Source organism: Alternaria metachromatica (assembly GCF_023757995.1).
Source record: "Alternaria metachromatica strain BMP 0045 chromosome Unknown scaffold_2, whole genome shotgun sequence".
In the NCBI taxonomy this organism is placed as follows: Eukaryota; Fungi; Ascomycota; class Dothideomycetes; order Pleosporales; family Pleosporaceae; genus Alternaria; species Alternaria metachromatica.
Window position 1 is genome coordinate 766,926 of NW_026055493.1, and position 21,353 is coordinate 788,278.

The 21,353-nt window shown below is 51.9% G+C and overlaps 7 protein-coding genes across 7 annotated transcripts; 2 read left to right on the forward strand and 5 right to left on the reverse strand.

Moving 5' to 3' along the window:
- Positions 1-175: 175 nt before the first annotated feature.
- On the reverse strand, positions 176-1,846 carry SRE1 (sterol regulatory element binding protein, transcription factor Sre1; the record flags this gene model as incomplete). Its single annotated transcript, XM_049328029.1, has 3 exons — positions 176-801; positions 868-1,406; positions 1,506-1,846. 3 exons carry the CDS (start codon positions 1,844-1,846, stop codon positions 176-178), a joined length of 1,506 nt encoding a protein of 501 aa, XP_049192547.1.
- A 1,304-nt stretch (positions 1,847-3,150) lies between these two features.
- On the reverse strand, positions 3,151-4,103 carry J4E83_001073 (uncharacterized protein; the record flags this gene model as incomplete). The annotated part of the gene is made up of 5 exons (XM_049328030.1): positions 3,151-3,187; positions 3,244-3,463; positions 3,512-3,555; positions 3,901-3,975; positions 4,084-4,103. The coding sequence occupies 5 exons, from the start codon at positions 4,101-4,103 to the stop codon at positions 3,151-3,153; spliced, it is 396 nt and encodes a 131-aa protein (XP_049192548.1).
- A 9,568-nt stretch (positions 4,104-13,671) lies between these two features.
- On the reverse strand, positions 13,672-15,245 carry J4E83_001074 (uncharacterized protein; the record flags this gene model as incomplete). Its single annotated transcript, XM_049328031.1, has 5 exons — positions 13,672-14,602; positions 14,652-14,832; positions 14,885-14,975; positions 15,031-15,154; positions 15,217-15,245. The coding sequence occupies 5 exons, from the start codon at positions 15,243-15,245 to the stop codon at positions 13,672-13,674; spliced, it is 1,356 nt and encodes a 451-aa protein (XP_049192549.1).
- Positions 15,246-15,813: 568 nt separating this feature from the next.
- On the forward strand, positions 15,814-16,224 carry J4E83_001075 (uncharacterized protein; the record flags this gene model as incomplete). The annotated part of the gene is made up of 1 exon (XM_049328032.1): positions 15,814-16,224. The coding sequence occupies one exon, from the start codon at positions 15,814-15,816 to the stop codon at positions 16,222-16,224; it is 411 nt and encodes a 136-aa protein (XP_049192550.1).
- Positions 16,225-16,668: 444 nt separating this feature from the next.
- On the forward strand, positions 16,669-17,166 carry J4E83_001076 (uncharacterized protein; the record flags this gene model as incomplete). The annotated part of the gene is made up of 1 exon (XM_049328033.1): positions 16,669-17,166. One exon carries the CDS (start codon positions 16,669-16,671, stop codon positions 17,164-17,166), a length of 498 nt encoding a protein of 165 aa, XP_049192551.1.
- A 1,298-nt stretch (positions 17,167-18,464) lies between these two features.
- On the reverse strand, positions 18,465-19,385 carry J4E83_001077 (uncharacterized protein; the record flags this gene model as incomplete). The annotated part of the gene is made up of 1 exon (XM_049328034.1): positions 18,465-19,385. One exon carries the CDS (start codon positions 19,383-19,385, stop codon positions 18,465-18,467), a length of 921 nt encoding a protein of 306 aa, XP_049192552.1.
- Positions 19,386-19,656: 271 nt separating this feature from the next.
- On the reverse strand, positions 19,657-20,945 carry J4E83_001078 (uncharacterized protein; the record flags this gene model as incomplete). Its single annotated transcript, XM_049328035.1, has 3 exons — positions 19,657-20,249; positions 20,303-20,667; positions 20,731-20,945. 3 exons carry the CDS (start codon positions 20,943-20,945, stop codon positions 19,657-19,659), a joined length of 1,173 nt encoding a protein of 390 aa, XP_049192553.1.
- Between the last annotated feature and the right edge of the window lie 408 nt (positions 20,946-21,353).

Here is a 21,353-nt window from a genome sequence, read left to right on the forward strand (position 1 = left end):
AATGAAAAGTCGGGTCTCATACGTCGTTAGACGTCGTCTAACTCATCAGCACCTGTGCATATAAAGAAAGTGTGTATGCCATCACACGAACGGGACCGCTTTTGGCGCAAGTGCTTTTCGCGAAACCTCAGTATCCAGCTCTGCTGCAGCTATTCGAATGACAACTGCCCACAGCTCAATCGTTCTCCAACTCGTCTAACTCTTTCTGTCTCCTTTCTAGTTCTTGTCTCATAGCCTCCGCTTCTTTCTTCAGTCTTTCCCTTCTAGCTGCCTTCTCTTCTTGCGAAACTCCAGGATTAGGCGACGAGCCCGCGCTCGGACGCAGTGGCACAGATAGCGAAGGGTCGATATTGGCGTTCACATCGGCTTGGGACGGGTTTAATATCGACGAGATGGCGTTCGGTCGATGAGGCATGGGGTTGGCGGTCTCTTCTGGGTCCATGGTAGCACTTCGACTGCGCTTGCGGGGCGATGGTGCATTGGGTTGTGTACTCGGTATAAGAGTGGCCGGATTTGAAGTTACCGAAGCGTTACCGTAATAGTGGGTGAAATCAACGGCAATTGGTCCTCTAGGTTCGGGTGTATAGTCTTCTCGAGATTCTAGCGCCGTCGACGGGTCTGGGGAAACGGAATGCTCGAATGCTGGGGTTTGGGACGGACGCTGCGGTGGGGAGTAGTCGGCAACAGAAGGCGCTGCTTGGGAGCCTGTGTCACCAGCTGGTACGACCCGTTTCCGGCGTTTGATCTCCTGCTTCTTCATTGCGACAGGGCGATGTGTTCCATGCAGCTTGTAGTAGAGTCCTGCGGATTGGAGTTAGTTATCGCCGATGGTTCCATTCGTCAGCACCTTGACAGATGTAGACTTACCACAGGCGTTGCATATTATGTGACCAGCGTCATCCCGTCTCCAAAGTGGTGTGATGGTAGTTGCGCAGTTTTGACATGCGGGAATAGCACTTGTAGAAGCTGCTGCTGCCGCTGCACTGGATGCAGCGTCTACTCCGTTTGATCCGTCACTTGATGCAGCATTCGCCTGGGCCAATGCAAATTTAGCAGTTTTGGACACGCGGTTATTGAACGCTGGGCAGCCACTGCAGCCTTGTTGACCGCCAGTGCCATTACATCGGCCTCCACCCGGACATGTACCGGCTGTCATCTGGTCTGCAGCAACGTAGGTCGCGACTCGGGGCGAAGCCGCAAGGGACCCCGGTGACGTTCGGTTGCCGTCACAAGGGCCCGGAGTTGGACTTTGCTGCACGGGCATAATCGGCTGAGTCTGAGTGTTGCGTTTGAGATTCACTGGACGTGATTGATTCCGCGCTTTCATGTACAAGCCACATGCGTTGCACACAGTTTCTCCAGCTGGTGATCGGCGCCAAAGCGGCGTTTGTGTTGTCTTGCAGTTACTTCGGTCCGTTAGCGTCTTCTCTGCAGATCTGGTTTCAACTGTAATCGGGCAACTGTTGACTGGTGGCAAGCACGCAGCAAAATTTCAGACAACGTACCTACAGACTTGTCCGGCAACAGGCGCGTTGGATGCGTCATAGCTCATGTTGGGCAGTTGTAGAGATGTCGAGTCTGCCGGGTTCGCCGGTTGCTCTGAGATGGGCACCGCATCCTCGAGTGAATGATAAATCTCATGTCTTTGGTCTTCCTGGCTGTGAATCTGCTGCTGTTCCTGTGACGGAGTCTCTGTCCTCGGTCTGTGGTGCTCGTGGGCCTGGTTAAGTAATCGTAGACTCTCGGCCATCTCTAGCTCGTCCTTGCTCGTTTCTCGCGATAGATGATGTGGATGTGTCGGAGTTGGAGCCAAAGAGGTGCCCCCGCTCCCTGGAGGATGTGCCATAAGGCCAGTCTTCGGTGACCTTGGGTGTGCGTGTAAGAAGAGTGGGCTTACAGCCGTGGTGACACACTGTTGCCTAGATTTCGTGAATCGGTTCCTACAGCCCGGGAGTTGGAGCTGCTCGATCCAAATAAGTGTTCGGACTTTGCTATCGGCTAGATCTGATATCCGATCAGGGTGAAGGTCAATCTGGAGCAGGCGCTAACGTGACTTGGTGTGATATGCGGGCCTTCGGGCCTTTGTAGACACCTGGGCAACCTTTAGGAGGTGTGGCACACGGATGGCTGGCAAACAACTATAAGAATGATGGGTCTAGCAAGGGATGATATCAGGTGCGCTCGGGATCCCCGTCGTCATAATTCTGCGCAAGTTGCCTACTGGCCTGGCGGTGCTGGTGCGGTACAAGCTGTAATTCTTAGGCGGTGAATGGGCGGCGGTGGCCAATCAAGACTTTGCTATTCTAAGCCGAGGATTAGCGCGACAACCCTGAGAGCACGTCCACGGGCGGCCGTAGCCATAAGACAAGCTCAGGAACGGCGAAAGAGCATTCGTCTCGCGCGTCGCACCTGCATATTTCTGGATGCAGAGCCAACCAACCCTCAGGTACATGCATTCAAGATGCAAGTCGGGAGTCGTTATCTCCGATACATGGGCTCGGCGGCAAGAAAAAGGAAAAATCGGCTCTATCAGTCTTGGACTCCACTTGAGCCTCGCCATAGACCAGCTGTCGGCGGATCAGATCCGTCTCGCCTACCACTAGCGATTTGTAATGGTTGCTCTCCGCACGCCACTCACGCAGCCTTGCACCAATCGAAGGGGGGCGAAACAACTCGTCCAGAATGGCGTTATCGTTGTTGTAACTGTACAAACTACAACATATTCGATCTGTAGGCCTATCATGGAATGCAACGAGCCCCGTCATGATACACTAGTAGAAATGCAAGCCTTAGTAGCCTCTTCGCTTCATGCACTGCGGACACTAGACAGACAAGCGAACACGTGTGACGACTACAGCCTCGTTTAGATCAGACAACCTATCATACACCGACTGAAAAGCTCCTCCCCAACCCATGTAACCAAAACCTGGGTATGATCGAGCCAACCTTGAAAATCCAACACAATGCACAGAGCCAACCCTTTCCGTCAGGGTCCGCAGACCAATTCTACGCCAGACATGTCCATAACATGTAATACTTGGTTTAATACATGATAAGCGCGCGACGAGGTTTCTACTGAGCCTAGACAGGGCGAGCGATCTACGAATGAGGACTCTTCGACCGCCGTCCTCCTGTCCAAGAGCTGCGGACTTAGACTTGCTCAGCGCCCCAACCAGCGTCAGCATCGCTGCAATATCGTCAGTAACATGAAAGACTCGTTTTCAAAGTGTATTGGAGTCGTACCGCATGTTCGCTGGCGGCTCAATGGAAGGAATGAACTCCAGAGCGGCGTAGCCCACACCGATTATGCCGACGATAGTGCCTGGCACAATGCGGAACCAGCGCTCACCGACAATGACGGAGCCGATGAAGATGTAGAAGATGCCGCGGCCGAGGAAAGAGAACATGAAGGAGGCATAGCGTGCCACTTGCTGGGGAATCTGAAACTCGAGGAGGGCAGTTCCTGTTGCTTGTCAGCGGCATATGGCAGCGAGAGGACGCTCGATCTTACCGAGACCGAATATGATCAGGTATACACCGAGGATGATGTGAGAGCTGCGCAGACTGTCAGCGCTTTCCTAGGCCATTTGATGTGGTTGTGTGCTTCGCTCGCGATCTTCGGGTGGCATGACTGGTGGTGCAATCCCAATCCATACGATGCTTGTTCGTCGTCACGGATGCGCACATTCGCGTGTATGGTATTCAAGCCCAGCGCAGGCCCAGACGGACATGGACCAAGCTAGCGAGTGTCCTTCGACTGACAGCTTGCGCTCTTCTCCGCATCCACACGCGCCTGCCATTATGTGCTCGCCAGATAAAGTACGCCATCCGAAGGTTGTACGACGGGGAGAGGCGATGCGACGGGATTGGATTGCCGATGGAGGCGCCGGGTACACTCACAAGTCGTTGAAGGGGAACAACTTCGCGATACCACCGAGGACCACGAATACGGCAACGGCGAAATTCACCATGCGACTACAGGCCCAGTTAGCTATGATCCTCGACACTCCCAAGTCCCAATGGCTCTGCGGAAAGCTGCTGCCTAGCTTCGGGACAGCTTCGCACAGCTCGAGCTCTACTCACAAGATGTCTGAGAAATCCATGGCGGACGATTGACCGGCGAGGTGTGGGAACCGCACTTTGACGACTGGGCGCAACGGATTGGGGCGGAGGCGGATGGGACGAGATGAAGATGCAGCTGGTTGTGATAGAGCTCACGGGTACGGTTGGTGCTGCGCAATGTCGGCTTGCGACGAGACGTTGCAAGGGAACCACAGCCAAGCTCCCGCGCTAAACGTCATACCCGCTCTCATTGGCCGACGCGCGACCAAGGGGTTCTTCCAGGTTCAACACTGCTTGTCTTTGTCTCTCCAACATCGTGCTGTTGGGTAGTCTCGTTGCCTACACATACGTATATTTCTTGCACATCTCTTAGTGTCTATGATAGAGACACATTCAACTCCAGAACAGAGGACCCTGAGCAGTGACATTGCATGTATAGAGAAGCTGCGGTCTGCTGGTTGGGCCCGAAATCCCCTCTTTATGACCGACAGTTTCTACCTGCTTGCACGCTGGACAGGACATGTTCGTGTTTCTAGGTTTTCCCACGGGTATCCGACTGCGCTCGCCCATTCTGGTGCAGCTTCACCATACACTCACCCACTCACGTCATAAACATCACAAATGGGTTATTCCTTCACATACGACCATAGGACATTGAGAATTAGGCTTCCCGTCCGCTCAGCCATATACAAGCAGTGTACCGGCGAATTAGTAGTTAGGTAGGTAACTACTAGCGAATCCTCGCTGTTGTATGTTTTTGCTCGTGGGTCTGTCACGAACTCGGTTCGAGCAGGAGCATGATCACCTTCTTTTTGCCTTTTTTTTGTACTTCATGTTGGGTGACTATCAAGAAATGCGTAGCAAGTGAGGAAACACAGAATGCGAGTGTCTGCGAGGTGCACCTAACTCCCAATGGTCTCTCTAGTCTTTACCGTCTTTCGTGTCTTGAATATCTCAGTCTAATGCATACAATACTCGCAGCGTCTCTATCCGTATGCCACCAACAATTCCCGGGAGGGGTTTAGTTTGCGACAACAATCGAGTACATTGGCAATCCATCAACGGCCATATAGGAGTACACCGCCTCACGATCACACTGTTTGCGAAGTTTCGTCGCTATCGCATTAGTAGAGTTCATCTGCTCTACAGCCTTCACGATTACCAGGACTCGCCAGCATCCTGAACCTACTGCATTTATTGGTTTGCTATAAAAAGAAGGGAATGTCGACATACCGCCTGCATTAGCATATCCGTGAGCCTGGCTCAAGACAGCAGTGTTCCATGAAAGTTTCGATCCCTTTTCGCCATGGTATCGAGTTGTTCAATGGCAATCGCGCCCAGCCGCCCCCCGTGCTGGACCATTGTTGGAAGCAGGCTAAGCACAAGCCTACCTAACGACGGGCCCTCACACTCGGCTCCACGTGTACGGGACGTGAGGCATCGGGTACGCCTGCATTGCGTCAAAGTACTAACTCGGTCAGTCCCTTGATACAGTTTGAGGCTCCTCGGAGGACAGTTGGGCTCGTCCGCGCCCAGCAGAACTAACTCTCAGTCTACAGTCTAGTTTATACGCCACAAGATTACGTGCAATGTTAGCATACAACGAGCGGCCTCGTCGACTGGGAACCCATTCTTCCAAAAGGTCGTATAGATCCGGTAGGCTAAAGTGGATCGCTTGGCCGCATACTTTACGCGATTCATGCGTACCTGACAGGTCGTCCCTAGTTTGGACGAATTCATGGAACAGTGGTAGTGTACTAGGGCGGAAGACTCCATGAACATGCTACGAGCGGCTGTCTGACGGCTACTAAAGCAGGCGTAGTGCCGTTCCTGCATGGACAACGATGCGGTCTGATCTGACGATGGTGTACATTTGATGGGGGTAAGAGCAATCGAGTCGGTGACTCCGAAGTCGAATTGCTCCACACACTCGTGGACATAATCAACATAACAACGAGAGCTCCTTCAACATGCGTTTCCTCCGCTTTGGATTCGATGTCGTAATCTTCTTCTTATAGTCGCCCTCCAATGATCAAAGTATCTGGCAAGCCTCGGCATGAGCAACCGCATTGGGGCTGTTGATCGCGTATATAGTTTTCCTGCCACCTCTCGTCTCGCTTCGTACAAGATCCCTACTAGAGCCGTTTCGCGATTGGACAGATGTCGAACGGGTACCGATATAGAGTAGCTGTGGTGGAAGCGCGAGGCGTTGACGTGAGCGGACTCCCCAACCATGTAGCGCGCTAGCGAAGCGGCAGGAACCACCGTTCGGGGCTTACTCCGCGCGGAGACGGCCACCACAAGAACGCGCCACCCAAATCAGCATAACCCGGGTCACACCACATGCGGAGAGCACGTTTCGGAAGGACTGAGACGGTCACTACGGATATCAAATGGAGGGCGATGACACCTTGAAGCGGTTAGAAGCACGCGAGACTTGTACCTCACCATCTAGATCTGGCTGTTCTAGGGTGGAAATAGAAACGAATTGCGCATGATCGCATAAACTGCGCGACATCGTTAGTTCACATCCCGACATCCCCTTGGGCGTTAGCACTGCCTCGGCTGGTCTGTGACGTTTGGACTGGACCGTCGAAGTTTAACAAGCCAGCTCCATGTAGGGTACCGGCCTAGCCCATGTGTCCAAAATCCTTGGGCGCAGGTGTTAGCGACTTCAGCACAACATTCTTCGATGCGTTCAGTATGCTATACAGCACACATGCAGCTACAAGCCTACTCCTTTCAAGAAACGTTCGGAATGGGTTGCGCAGGTGGCAGTCCAGCTGAACACGGAACCGTTGGACGACGTTGAGGGGTGCGGCTCCTCTGGTTGGGAGACTCAAGGGTACCGCACATTTAAACTTTGTTAGCACGCAACGCTGCAGGAAGCCACGAGGCGGATCGGATCAGCCATACCAAGACCTTGTAGCATATATACAAATTGCGGCCTTGCAAGCGGGAACGCCCCTTTGCTGGAACGTTGATTCCTTCTTTGTTCCCACCTCTTGCCAGACGACTTCGACTTGGATACTGTGTGTCGCTGGACGAGACGAGACATGAGATGGCCGCTGTACCTACTACTGGTCCTCGCGGCATGGGCCTCGATTGGGGTGGCACAGGACGCCGCCGCGCTCAAGGCGATCGGCTCGCTTCCAAGCTGCGCGGTATGTAACAGCCAACATGGGCCAAATGATATGTTGCTAATGGTTGTAGCAATTGTGCCTGGCGACAGCTGTAGTTGATTCACCCTGCCAACTTTCGGATAAGCAATGCGTATGTGCCAACGCTGAGCTCCAGAGTGCAGCGGAAAAATGCGTTATTTCGTCGTGTACAGTGAAAGAGAGTTTGAGTAAGTTCAATTCGCCGCCATGAACTGAACGTTTGCTTACAACACTCTCCCAGCCACCAAGAACGTAACTTCAGCTCTCTGCGACGTGCCTGTTCGCTCGGAAATCACCCATTTACGCGTGGCAAACATCGTATTGGCCGTAGTGACAGGCTCCTGCATCATCTTACGCTTTAGTTACCACATGTTTTTCCACGTCAATGGGCTTAACTGGGACGACTTCCTCGTGCTAGCTACGGTGGTTCTAGCCGTACCTTCTGTCGTTATTGTCGACAGGTGTATGCTTCCGAATGGCATTGGTATCGACATTTGGAACGTCCCATTTGACCACATCGATAACTTTATACGATGGCTCTACGTCGTCACTCTACTATACCTCCTCCAGGCTGCCTTGGTCAAGATTACGCTCCTTTCCTTCTTCCTACGGATATTCCTCAGACGGCGAACAGTACAGCTTTTGTGGGGGACTATCATCTTTATTGGATTATGGACTTTCTCCATCTTCATTCCCGCCGCGATGCCATGTCTACCGGTACGTCAAGATCACTCACGAGGTGCACGGTACACCAGCTAACTTCGTCCTTGGCAATGTAGGTTAGTGATTTCTGGACGGGATGGGACATGGAAAGACCAACAAAATGTCTCAACATGGATGCGGTAGTATGGATGCATGCCATTATCGGCATTGTGTTGGACCTCTGGATGATAGCCATTCCTCTATACGAGGTCTATCATCTCCAGATGACATGGGTGAAGAAGTTCGGCGTGGCATTGATGTTCTCTCTTGGTACCTTGTCAGTGCCCATGCAGCCCACATCACATCATCTGGCCCCAAGCTTACGTTTCCGCAGCGTCACAGTAGTGTCCATCCTCCGCCTGAAATCGCTCTTTTTCTTTGACGGGGACAACAACTATACATGGAAGCAAGCGAAGGTCGTCCTGTGGTCCATGTACGAGCTCCATGTCGGAGTAATCTGCGCCTGCATCCCGACTCTCCGCCTGATCTTCATACGCGCAATCCCTTCGGTCATCAGCTCGATACAAGGAAGCACCCAGCGAAGCAGCGCGAACGGAAACGGCAGTAGAAGAAGTCGTGGCACAACTCAGAATCTGGACACGTTGAGAAGTGACAGAGGTGGGAAAGAAGGCCTGGCCGTTGAACCCAACACGATTACATACACCAGGACCTTTGCAGTCCGGCACGAGGAAAACGACGAGGAGGTCGAACTTGTCCACATGGAGGATTTAAGTGAAAAGACGTCGAGAGAACGAGGTGGCAGCTATGCTAGTGAGCTGAGCTTATAGCTACATCTTAATGAGACGTCATAGTTTGGGTCCATCAGCCATCGCCAAATCCATACCCGATGCTCAAATTAGTAAGCATACTCAACTTGTAGACCTTGGTAAGATATGAGTGGCGCACTCTATCTGAACTAAACCAAGATACGTCCCAGAGATGTCCGCAGTTCTCCGCATCATCAGCATATCAATTACATCGAGTCCAACGCTAAACCCGCAGGCCAACTTCCTTCTCTCATCCTCTGATCGTAGAGATGTTCGACGAACCGCTTTGATGCCATGAAACCGTTCTTCTCGGCAAACCGTCGAGCCCGCTCGTACTGACTTTCGGGAGGCTCTCCAAACCGCGCATCGAGGTTTGCGTTCCACTGCATCAATAGCGACATCGTGTCGACATGCGCCCACTCTGCTGCTGCTTCGAAGGCAGTTCGACCATGACCTTTGGCAGGCGGGTAGTTTGGATCGGCTCCACTCTCGAGCAGAAACGCTGCGATACCGCAGAACCCGTTCATGGCAGCTAGTTGCAACGCGGTACCGCCTGAGTATACTAGAATTGTATCGATAATCACATTCTGGCCGACGAGGTACTCCACGATGTCGAAGCTACCTGTCTCGGCGGCTCTTTGCAGAGGTGTGCGGGCGATGCCCATGTTGCGCGTGTACTGTAGCTCTGCCCCGTGCTCCACCAATATCTCCACCAGGGGAAGACTTTGAACATCGATAGCGGCCAGTAAGGGAGTTACCCTTTGAATGTGGCTCTTGATGTGTTTCAACATCTTCAAGCCATCGAAGGACACGTATGCGTTTGGACTAGCACCGTGCTTTAATAGTACCTGGACTATTTCCGAATCTTTCGCAATGATTGCTTCGCCGAGAGGACTGACCACAGGTTCCATTTTCACAAGCTCCTCGTTGAATGGCTCGATCTCATCAATGTTTACAACACTACACAGAATGTCGATCCGATTGATGTCGCGGTAACGAATTGCTTGACGAAGTGCGGCGACACCATAGCTTCGTTTAAGTGAAGACTTCCCCGCCTTTGCTGCGTCTAGAAGAAAACGCACAGTGGCGATGTTCGCCCTCGAATTGATTGCTTGCAATAACGCCATGGAATCAATAACAGAGACACCGTTAGCCGCAAGGAATTTCATCCAATCGACGTTGTTTTTCTCAGTCGCGACGGCGAGAAGAGAGGGCAACATATAGCCATCATCAAGGAATTGCGTTCCTATGCCCCCAGGAAGAGAGCAATGCAACCCTGGGCCTTTTATGATCCGAGTCTCATCCGGAAATTCTACATAGAGCTCGTCGGGATCCATGCCAACTTGTAGCAGCCAGTGACATAAATCGTAGTTATTCGTTGCCATGCAATGGTAAGCAACAGTTCGAAAGCACAGCTGAAGGTCATCCTGTGCCAACATAGTATGTTTTTCCTGTGCATCATGGATGAATGGGACCTCTAAGCCGTGGAAAAACATCGTCTCTAAGGGTTCAAAATTCTTGTGTCCGCTCGCAGCTTCCAATGCGTCTTTCCAGATCGGATTCCTTCCTAAAAGGGTACTCACTGTCATAATCTGACCATGACTCAGCATGATTGTGAGACCATCTGTGCTCCAGTAAGACATACCCTCAATGATGGTGATAGCTATAGTAGAGTCGCGGTGAACGATTGCGAGTTCGACCAGGCGTTTTCCAAACTCAGAATGCTTGTTGTCCGAACTCATTAGGGTATACAGGCGAAAAGCAAGTCTTAGATCGTTCTTTTGGATAGCATGTCGAAGCTGTGACTTTTGATCGTTAATTGAATTGGCCATGTCTGAGTTTGCCATGGGTCTTTTCGCTTTCATCAGAGATGCTGTCAGTTTCCAGTCTGCGTTGTCGAACGCCTCCAGAACTGATCTGTCCATGAAGGAAGGCGCGCTGGGATCGTCAACGTAAGCGTCGCCGTCGTCAAGGTGATATCCAAGAGAACTGAATGCTTTCAGGATCATCTCCACAGCCCTCTGAGGGTGCGAATGGATAGCGGCATGAAGAGCGTCAAACATTGCTGTCTTGAGTCTTGGGTCAGTCGTCGGCAGATGATGCTCTTTGTCGGATAGAACAAATTGCAAAACGTCTCTAGCCAAGAACAATCGGGCTTCCAACTGCTCTTCGCCATGATGTCTGGTGAAATAGTGTACCAGCAAGCCTGCTTCCAGCCAAGCAATGATACCTGCCGTTGTAGCTTGTACCATGTGTTTGAGAGAAGCCACGGAGACATCACGGTTTATATTCTCGAGACATTTTCGATTAGGCCTGGCCCCAGCGCGAAGGAGAATGCACATAAGCTCTGTCCTTTCTGACTCACTGAGTCTGTGGGAGTCTTGAGAGTAGTATTCCCTGCCTTCGTAGACATGGTCAATCAGTTCCTGAAGTTGTGATTGAGTTGCTCCTCGACACATGTGCGAACATAGTGTTTTTGCGACCGCGAAATGACCTGCAGCTACAGCAAACTGAAGTGGGTAGGTTGGTTTCGACTCATGTGGCCAGTCCATCATGATCTGTTCGTGGGCGTTTATGTTTAGCTCCAAGATAGTCGATACAAAATCTCCATCCCCAGTCTTGATAGCAGTAGCAAATACCCTTTCTTTGATAGAATCCAGAATCGGAGCTGGGAGGGCCTTCAAGCTCTGTGAAACGTCTCTCAAAGGGAGCGCCTTCAATAGTGCGTACGCGTCGTCGCTCGAAGTTGAATGCCCGACCGTAGATACGTTGTTGACGAGTGATGCGATCGCGTACAAGGGAACTGTCGTATCGTGATTTTCATACATAGTATTCACGAGTGACTGGTGTTTTGAAAGGAACATCGCATCGAGCTGCATCTTGGAAGGTTTGTTCCATTTCACCAACTGCTGGGAAGCAAGGAGGCTCTGCGAGATGGAGTCGAAATTGATAGCATGCGTCCAGGAAAATGGCAAGCTATACTCGGCGATGATGGTGGGTTCGTTCAGGTTGAGGCAGTGGACAGAAGGTGAGGTAATCGTAACTAGGCCAACGTCGGATTCCGCTTGCATAGAAGAAGATGAGTTTGCGGCAGGAGTTGGCACGATTCGAAGGCCGTTCGCTGTGTCGATGGTTGGGGCGCGTGACCGTGGTCGTACAGTGATATCCTTGGGAAGCCTGTGGGGACCTGGGTATCATGAGCTTCATAGATTAAACTCGAACACGAACATGAGCATACCATCATGTAGCGTGTTGGTGAGCGAGCTGCGCCGTGCTATTTCCTGCAGAACTCTATTCTGGGGAATTTTGCGTCCCTTGAACAACACTTCGACTTGCTCAAGATCAATCGAGTTCCTTGTCAAATACCTGATGGTAGCTTCCCATTCGACCGTGGTCAGGTTCTTTCGTAGTTCCCATTTGCGGAAGTGCCTTTCGTATTGTGATTTGCTTCTTGGCATTAGTATTCTTCTCCTCGTAATGCAATAATAGCGGAAATACCTAGCGACAAAACCATAATGCTTCTTCATGTGGGCATCGATCTTATCGAGTGACGTTTCCCAGTAAAGGCTCTCGATCGTTGTGCGATGGCGATGCCATATTGCTTCGTCAAGTCTGTCAGTCTTGACAGTGTTGTTCATGTTGTGCAGCGAAGCGCGAGGCTGAAGACCTCGGGAGAAGAGAGGAAGAAGTAGGGTAACGACCAGGCTGGACATTTCGGAGCATACCTAGATATTTCACCAGTCCGGCTTAGACGCAAAGCGATGCCTGACGCATACTGCGCCCGTCCGCCACGTCTGGTGGTGCGCCAACAACACGACATCGATTCCCCTATCTCAGTCAGCCGCGTACTAGTCGACCAATCATGCAAAACCTGGCTGCATGGCGCTGCCGCAAGATTCTGTAAACGGGGCAAGGATCCTTGGCGGAACTGACCAATTGTGCAAAACCTGCGCGCGGCACGGAACTCCAGCACAACACATAACAGAATCTTGGGTTATATGATGACAGCGGGTGACCCAATTCGGTTAAAGCGAGATTCTGTAAAGATGGCCCACCCTGTTATGCCTGGCTGAATGGAGGCGGAGCGCATATTGACCAATTATGCAAAACCTGCAAAAGTACAATTGCAGGTCCTCGAGAGGCTTCAATAGCAGATTCTGCTTTCGAGCATATGATTAAAGATGGAATGGAGGTTGCGCTCTTTCTCAAACACAACCTTCTTTCAAGACCATTACAAGCTGCCATCCTAACAACTTTGCCATGACTTCCTGGTCGGTTGAAGCAATCATAGCTTTCGTAACCCTACTAGCTACCTGTATCCCTCTCCTGGCATACTTCCTGCGCAGATTCAGGCCCCAACGTCAGATCGCCCGCTCGGATGTCGGTATGTTGGTTGATCCCCAGTATCATCCTAGCCTCGCTTCTAACGTATACCAGATGTTGAGCTTGGAAACGTGGACGAGAATCATGGTCGTGCCCTCGTCCTCACCGACTTTGGGATAAGCAAAAGCCGTACACGGTAGGTGCTGGGATGATACTGCATCATCTGGGCTTTAGATGCTGACGTTTGCGTCAGTTCGATGACTTTGTAATGAGGTCGACACTCGTAACATCCCACGGCGTTCCAGGGTTTCATCAGAGTTGGCTATCGGCATGGACGGAGTGGTGTCAGATCTGTTGTACGATTAATGCGCTGAGAGAAGTGAAGACATGACAGAGATATGGCGGCACATGAGCTTTGGTCGGGTGACGGTATAGCAACAATGGAGTCTTATATCGCCTCATCCAGTATAAAGCGCCAGATGTCTTCGCCCCATAAACTTCATTGGACTCTTATTGCAAACTCCAAACGCCCAAGCTCAATTGCAGGATGTTCTCTTCAGCAACCCCATAAGCAACGCGGGAATGGCCTAATGAGGCATGGTATCCAATCCTCAAGCTTTATTCAACTCCAGTTCCAGCGGTAATGTCGCCGTTCCTCAAAGGAAGTAGTCCGCTACTGGCTTCTTCGCCGGCATGCCTCGCGAGTCCTGGGGGGCAGCTTCAAAGACCCGGTACCGCCGTCCTGGACCGTCTCTGTTTTTCTGATAAGTGTCGTTGAGTACGGAACTCAGTCGCCTCTCGCCGTTTGGTCCAGCGTTGGAGCCTAGCACCCAGCCTCCACCACCGCCTGCTCTGTCGCCGTTCGATCTCCTTTGGAAACCAGCGTTTGATCCATCCTCGCCAAGTTCCAAGATGGCGGCTACGTTGCCGCAACGGTAGCAGTAGTTTGGCGCTGACCAGACAGTGACAATTGTTGAGTCGAACATTTCCTTAAAACCTTCCATGACCAATTGATGTGCTCTTGCGATGAGACTGAGGTCGTTCTTATGGTTGAACGTCTTGACAATATCGGCTCCAAATAGGAAGCCTGCACCACGCGGTGACAGGCCCCATCCGTCAATCTCATCGGGATCGGACCAGAGGAGATCACACATAGCTCCTTCGTGTGGTACTTCTTGCTTTCGGTCCAAAAGCCGGATTTTATCCACAGAGTCGACAAGTGGCGACAGCCCTCCGTGTACGCATAAGATGGCACCGGTATCGTTCCGAGCTGAGCCGTTGGCAGACGAAGTTGCACCCGTTCCTGCAGGGCCAACTCGTCCGGGTGTTGGGGCGACGGGGGATGAGGAGCCCATGTTTGCGCTTACTTGCGAGGCGGCGCTTGACTGGGAGTCTGAGTTGCGTGCGTAGCGGTACATAACCTCGCCGTTCGCGTTGAGCGTTTCAATCTCGATATCTTGGTCGATGTCGGGCATGTTCTCTGCATTGCTGGACTCGGCTATGGGGCCATCGGTGGCTTGGAGCGATGTTGCGGCGCCTTGTACGAGAGCACCGAGGGCTAGATAATCAAAGACTTCGCAACAATACCTGACAGTGTTAGCATTGACTCTATTCAGACCATGCGATTGCGATCTACCTCCAGACGTTTGCGCTGCCATATTTCCGTAAGCACTCATCGTAGAATCCGTATACAGTCGTGATCTGGCGAGACTCATGGTTGCCTCTGATGAGCGTTATTCGGTCTGGGTATCGGACTTTGAGGCATAGGAGCAGGAGGAAAGATTCGAGCGAGTAAAAACCGCGGTCAACAAAGTCGCCTGCGTACAGTCAGTCAGCGCGGAGTAGCATGGCTTGTTTCGGTTGGCTTACCCATAAAGAGGTAGTTCGTGTCCGGTACGTCTCCACCAACCCGGAAGAGCTCCATCAGGTCGTGAAATTGGCCATGAATATCACCACATATCTAGCAACGCCATGCGATTAGCTATGCCCAAGTGCCGATGCAGTACAGTGCCTACCGTTACTGGCGCATCCACCCCAACCACATTGCCCTCCTCGATCAACAGCTCGCGTGCCTTGTAACATAGCTCTCGGACTTGGTTCTCGGGGATCGGACGACATGCGCGAAGCTGCTGAATAGCTCTGCGATCAGTGTCAGCCCCATATATCGTACGTATGCTAGTCGGCTGAGTGGCTCTCCATACTTGTCGAGGTCGCTACCACCGGCGCTCATGGCGACGGCTATGCGCTATACGCCCGCGCAGGGCTTTCGGAACGTATAAAGCTTTCGGTTGGCAATTGCGTGCGTAATGCGTCTGCAGCTATGCGAGCTGTTCGTAACGGAAGATTCTGGTGGGCGCGAACAGTACGGGGTGGCGGTACGCGTGTGGCGCGTTGCAGATGCAGTGAATGGGCGGGTCTCGTGACTATGTGGTAGTTATATAGGACTATTAAGCTGAAGATAGCGAATGTTGGAGGGCGGGAGCTCTGTGGTAGGTGAACAAGTCAAGGTGGTGGGCTGGTGGAGGTCGAGGGCGAGAGATCCACAGCGGGCATGCGAATGCGCAGGGATGTCGGTCCAAGCCCGTCCAGCTAGCTCCGCCGTCCATGTTCACTCCACCAGAACACCATCACCACCGTCAACCCCGCTCCCCCGCCGTCCACATCTGCTCGAGGCATCTCAATTGGCACAGTATGCTCTAAGCGACTATCGCAATCCCATCCACCAGCTGTTAACGACTCCCCAGGCCCAGTGATGCCTCCGCAATCCGCTCTCTAATTTCTCAACCCACACACACAACATGCCTCCGCATCTCCACCCGCGGTCGCGCATGACGACTTCACTCTTTGGAACGACGCTTATGGTCTCATTCCTCGTCGTCGCCGCTCCACATCTGATACCCTGTCCGGTCGACCCTCGCACACTCGCCGATTCCGCAGACCCCACAGGAGAGAACAGGCGGAGACGGCGGCGGAGAGTGCCGGAAGATGAGAGCTGCAATGGAGTGATGAGTGAGGAGCGGAGGAGGCAGCGCCTGATCGAAGAGAAATTGGCGGCGAAGAGGGAATGCCCAGTGCCCAAGCCTGGTGGTCTGATTGGGCAGGTGCTGGGTGTACAAGACGACGAGGGCAAAGAAGAGCAACATCTGACCATCTTGCAACGAGTCGAGAAGATAGTGTGCAAGCCCCGGGGAAAGAACGACAATCAATAACAGGAGGCCTGGCAGAAAATTCAACAAACAAACGTATCACGGCTGCATGCGCCCACAGATCTGGGATAAGACAGCCACGCCAGTGCGACCACTACACCCATCCACCTGTACATATACCGCGATATTAGAAAGGATTGCATTAGACTGTATATAAGTAGGACCAAGACCTGGTCGAATACCCCAACACCCACTCCTATCTGTGTACATGTCTACCTCAGTGCTGAACTGTAATCCGTGAGAATGCAGAAGGACGTGCATCAAGAGAGTTTATTACAGTGCCCTGGTGCGTGCAGCGAGACCCTGACGCGTGTTGGGTAGTGCAAGGGAAAGCAACGTACTCGCGCGTCGCGTAGCGTGAACCCACTACGTCATGAGCCCTCGCCAGCCACCTCCCTTCGCTGCTGCCGCTTCTGACCTGAACACCAGCATCCAAGAAAGTAGTCCATGATCAGGAACACGATTAAAATGCCTTCGGAACCTCTGACGAAAGCCCAGCGGACGAGCTATCGCATCGGCCGCGGCGAACAAGGTGTCCTAACATTCGAGCCCTACAAGTCCGAAATCCTCCCTTTATGGCGTTTCAAATCACCTGCCATCGCACAAAAGTCCTCATCGGAAATCTACGCCAAGTTTCTGGAGTACGACAAGAACGATGACTTTGTTGGCATGGACATGTCCCGCAAGTTCTTGCAGATGGGTATGACCAGGGCAAAGAGATATGCAAATCATGCTGGAGGAAGAAAGTACGACAAAAAGACTGGAGAGCAACTAGAGAGAAGCAAAGGCCACCAGGGGCAAGATGAGAAACTGGAGGCTAGCATCATCTTTAGAGAGGTTTGGGAGAAGGCCAAGCTGCACGAGGGCTACGTGGACAAGAAGGAGAGGTTTATGAAAGAGCAAAAAGAGTGGGACAAAGAACAGAAGAAGGAGGCCAAAAAGTGAGGGACCACAACGATGCCGACCTACCACCAAAACAGCACGCACTACATCCACCAACGAAGCAAAAAGAGAGGATGAGCATTCTAAGACTCGAACTTAGATCTCTCGTTACACCCGCATCTGCTTCAGAATGGCACCAACTATAAACAGAGTGGACCTAGATCAATATCAACAGTCCAAGGCGCGATCAAGCGCCCGCTCCTAAGAAGGTCTGCGGATATTTTGGCACGAGCGTCATACCATTAGACTAAATGCTCTGTGGTCTGTTGCTAGATGAGAAGATGAACAATCTTATGTATGCAGACCAGGGAATCAGGCGGGTCTCAGTGCCGAGACAAATTGAGAATAACACATCCCATCCATGGTACTGCGGTGACGCAGAGCGAGACGAGCCACTCATAACTCCTGAAATACATAACCACCACATACGCAAAGGTACTCCTTATCAAATGAGAGAGATCGCAATCCTCAGACTCTGAGAATATGACATCGAATGTGCACGGTGCGCCCCTTTACCTGGATGACGGCGGACTACATAGACAACTCCAGGCTCCAATTTATATAGACAAGAGAGACGACTTCACACGCAAGCAGCAAAATGACAGGATATGTACTCATCCAGTGTAAATGCTTAGCGGTACGTATCTGGTCACCTTTTGTCTCTACTTAGGCTTTTCGCCACGAGCGGGACAGGGAGAGATCAGCAGTGCCACAGCTGTGTCGAGCACGATAGAATACCTAAAGCCTCAATATTCAGGACAGTCAGCACACATTCGAAGCAACGGCAGGGGCAAAAACAAATGGGCTCTATGCGGATCGAACGCATGTCTCTCGAAAGCTGCATCATCTAGTCTGCTACAGACTTGAAGGGAGATTTCACTCTACCCTGGGGCCGATGGTCGAATCCATGGCGTATGCCCGGTTTCTTTACCCCTACTGACACGGTTAAGTGCCAGGCCTGTGAAATCTCCAGCGTTGCATCCGAGCGTCTTACCACTTGACCAAGAGCCCTCGTTCGGGTGAATGGGAGGTGCGGAAACTAATGTAATCTTACTGAGCTGGGTAACACCAGGGGAATTCTCGGGCATAAGTCCATATCTACGTGGAACAAAGTGTGGCACTTTCAATCGTCGGATCTGACAACAGCAGACGTATGTAAGCGATGTATTGACCGGAGAAATCAATCGGATAGGCCTTCCAAAGTCATACTTTTGTATCTTTCCATCTCTTAGTACAATAAAATCCTAATTCTTCCCTGCTATCGGATGAGGCCGACGCACTGTTGGATCGCTCTCTTCTCTTCATCCGCTCTTCTCACTACTTTCGGTAGTCTGCGTCATCTTCCGCTTCGCTTGTGGTGTCTCAAAATTCGGATTCGCACTCATCTCCCCCTCCTCTTTCGCATACGTCTTCTCCACATCCCACATGATCAACCCACCCTTCTCCGACAACTTAATCGCCTGCCCCCTATCTTCCATACTCATACTGCACACATCCTTATGCACAGCCCAATCCCCTTTCTGACAAACATCCGCACAGTACGTCGACGTACCACACCTTCCACACCGCTGCAACGCAACACCCGTCTTCTTACAAGCCGTACACTTCGAAAGATCGAGATAAGAATACAACCAATGCGGATTCATCGGAATACCATCGCCCCAAACATCCATCGGCGCATACTCCACAAAGAACCTATGCTTCATCTTCTTCCCTGTCTCCCACCTCTTCTCCTTCACAATCTTCTCCACAAACTCTTTACCCAACTTGTCAATCTCCTCCGGATCTGTGACGTCTTTCTCTCCCAACATACTCTCTTTGGGGTTCGGTATCCACTTTCCTCTTTCCTCGCCCTCTAGGACGATGTTGTAGGTAAGCATCAACGTCCAGTTATCGCCGCTGCTGTCAAGGCTACCGAAAGTGATTTGGTTGCCTATGCGCCCGATTTCGATTTTCGATCCTTCGGGTGTGCCTTCGGCGATGCTTAGTGTCCATGTCAGAGAGAACCAGGCATCTAGATCTAGAAAGGCTGCGAGTGCATTTGGATGCCATTTGTACAAGACTGTTGCTAGGCCGATTGCTGGGGTAATGCTTTCGCTAGTGGTCTCGGGGGTGAGACTGGATGGGTCGATGATGCTGAGAGGGGAGCCATTGAGGTTTAATGTAGCGTTTGGATGGTCTGGTAGTCTGAAATCGGATAGCGGGATAAGTTGAGAGTGCATGGTGTGTGCTTTGTGGTGTGCTGCATTGAGCGAGCGAATTGGAAAGTGCAAAGAGTGTGTAAGTGGGGCTCCCGCTTGGATTTTGATTGGTCGTACTAGGAAGGTGAGGGTGAGTCTCCATCAACGATTGAATTGACTGGGAAGGCATCATTTACGAAGCGAAACATCTGTACCTCTGGTAAACATCAAATTTATGGACTTCTATTCTTGATTCATACATGAAGCTCTAGGCCCGACTATCGTTTACATCTAACATCTAGCTTCCGGGCTCTTAGTTGCCTCCGTGTCCCTGAAGCGGGTGTGGCTTAGGGCCTTGTTGTACTGGTACACTTTCCAGAGGTCCAGCGTACGCCAGAAGACCCACGTCCGAGCTGGTCATGGTGTTCTTGTATTTGTTACCACTGAACTCGAAGAGGAAGTTCATTGGGAAGCCAATCTCGAATGGAACAGCGGAATCGATGTCATCAACCTCTTCCTCGCTCAACTCGATTGCCAACGCCTCGATGTTGCCATTGAGATGGTCAATTTTGCGGCCGCCGACGATCGGGTACACGAAGGGGTACTTGTGGCGTACATAAGCTAGGGCGATGCTAGTGACCTGGGTCTTCTTTTGGTTGGCGACGGCTTCGAGCTTCTTAGAGATTGCGATGTGCTTCTCGGAAGCGGGGCCAAAGTTTCGACCCTGCTCGTTGTTCTTGCGCTTCTCTTCGGTGGTGAAGTTACCACCGCCAAGAGCGCCCCATGGACATAGAGCCATGCCTTCCTCGCGTGCCATGGGGATGATCTCACGCTCAAAGTCGCGCTCAGCTGCGGACCAGCGACCTTGGTAGACACTGAAGCCACGGAGGCCGTGGTTGCGGGCATCTAAATATTTCGTTAGTCACAGGTGCCAGGGCTTGCCATATGACGATACTTACATTCGTTGGCTTTGCTGACAACCCAGGCAGGCGTGTCGCTGATTCCAAGATATAGAACCTTTCCAGAGTTGACGACGGCGTTGAGCGATTGCATCAACTCAGGAATCGAAGTCGTGAAGTCCCACCAGTGCACGTACAACAGATCGATGTAGTCAGTCTGGAGCTTCTTGAGCGATGCCTCAAGCGAGACGCGGAGCGACTTCGTGCTGTTACCAGCGTAATTGATACGTTGTCGAGGAGAGTTGTTGGGGTCAGGGAAGCAGGTGGTAAACTTGGTGGCGATGACCATTTCATGGCGTACGCCTCGCTCCTTCATCCACTCGCCAATCCAGGTCTCGGACTCCTCGTTTTGGTAGTTGTTTGCGCTATGACTACATTAGCTTCTGGAATCTCGATGAAGCCTTCAAATCGAGGATAAGGAGACTCACGTATCAATGAAGTTTCCACCTTGCTTGTGGAAGAAGTCAAGAATCTCAAACACAGTCTTCTTGTCGCACTTGCCCATCATGCCCTCCCACGCATCGCCAAAGTTCATCGCTCCCAAGCAAAGGGGAGAAACGCGAACACCGGCAGTGGGCGACATGACGCGGTGGAAGTCCAGGAGGGACGCCGCCTTGGGTGCGTCACCGAAAGGAGAAGGCATCTTGAGGAATTTGCTGGTAAATTTGAAAAGGTAGTGGAGTTTAGGAACCGGAGATGGAAGTGCGAGGTATTGTGAGGGGCCTATTGCAGGACTCGCCCTCTTCTTATATCTCCTGAAGCTTTACATGCGTATGACGTGTTACGCTGGAGTACCTCAGGGTCCATCTTCGGTCTCTTCGTCTATTGCGTCCAAGTTCGAGACTGCCGACGGTTGTCGGGGCCGATCTTTGTCGGATGGCGTTAAGACGGTGGAGGGGCACCTTCCCGAGGTCTCGCAAGTTCAATGTGGGGGATATTTGGTCATGGTAGATGCTATCTCCGCTAAGGTCCGAGCAAAACATCGTCAAGCTTCACGTGTCGGACGAGTGCAGGCGACGCCAAGATTGGTGCCTTCCTCAAATTCGGACAG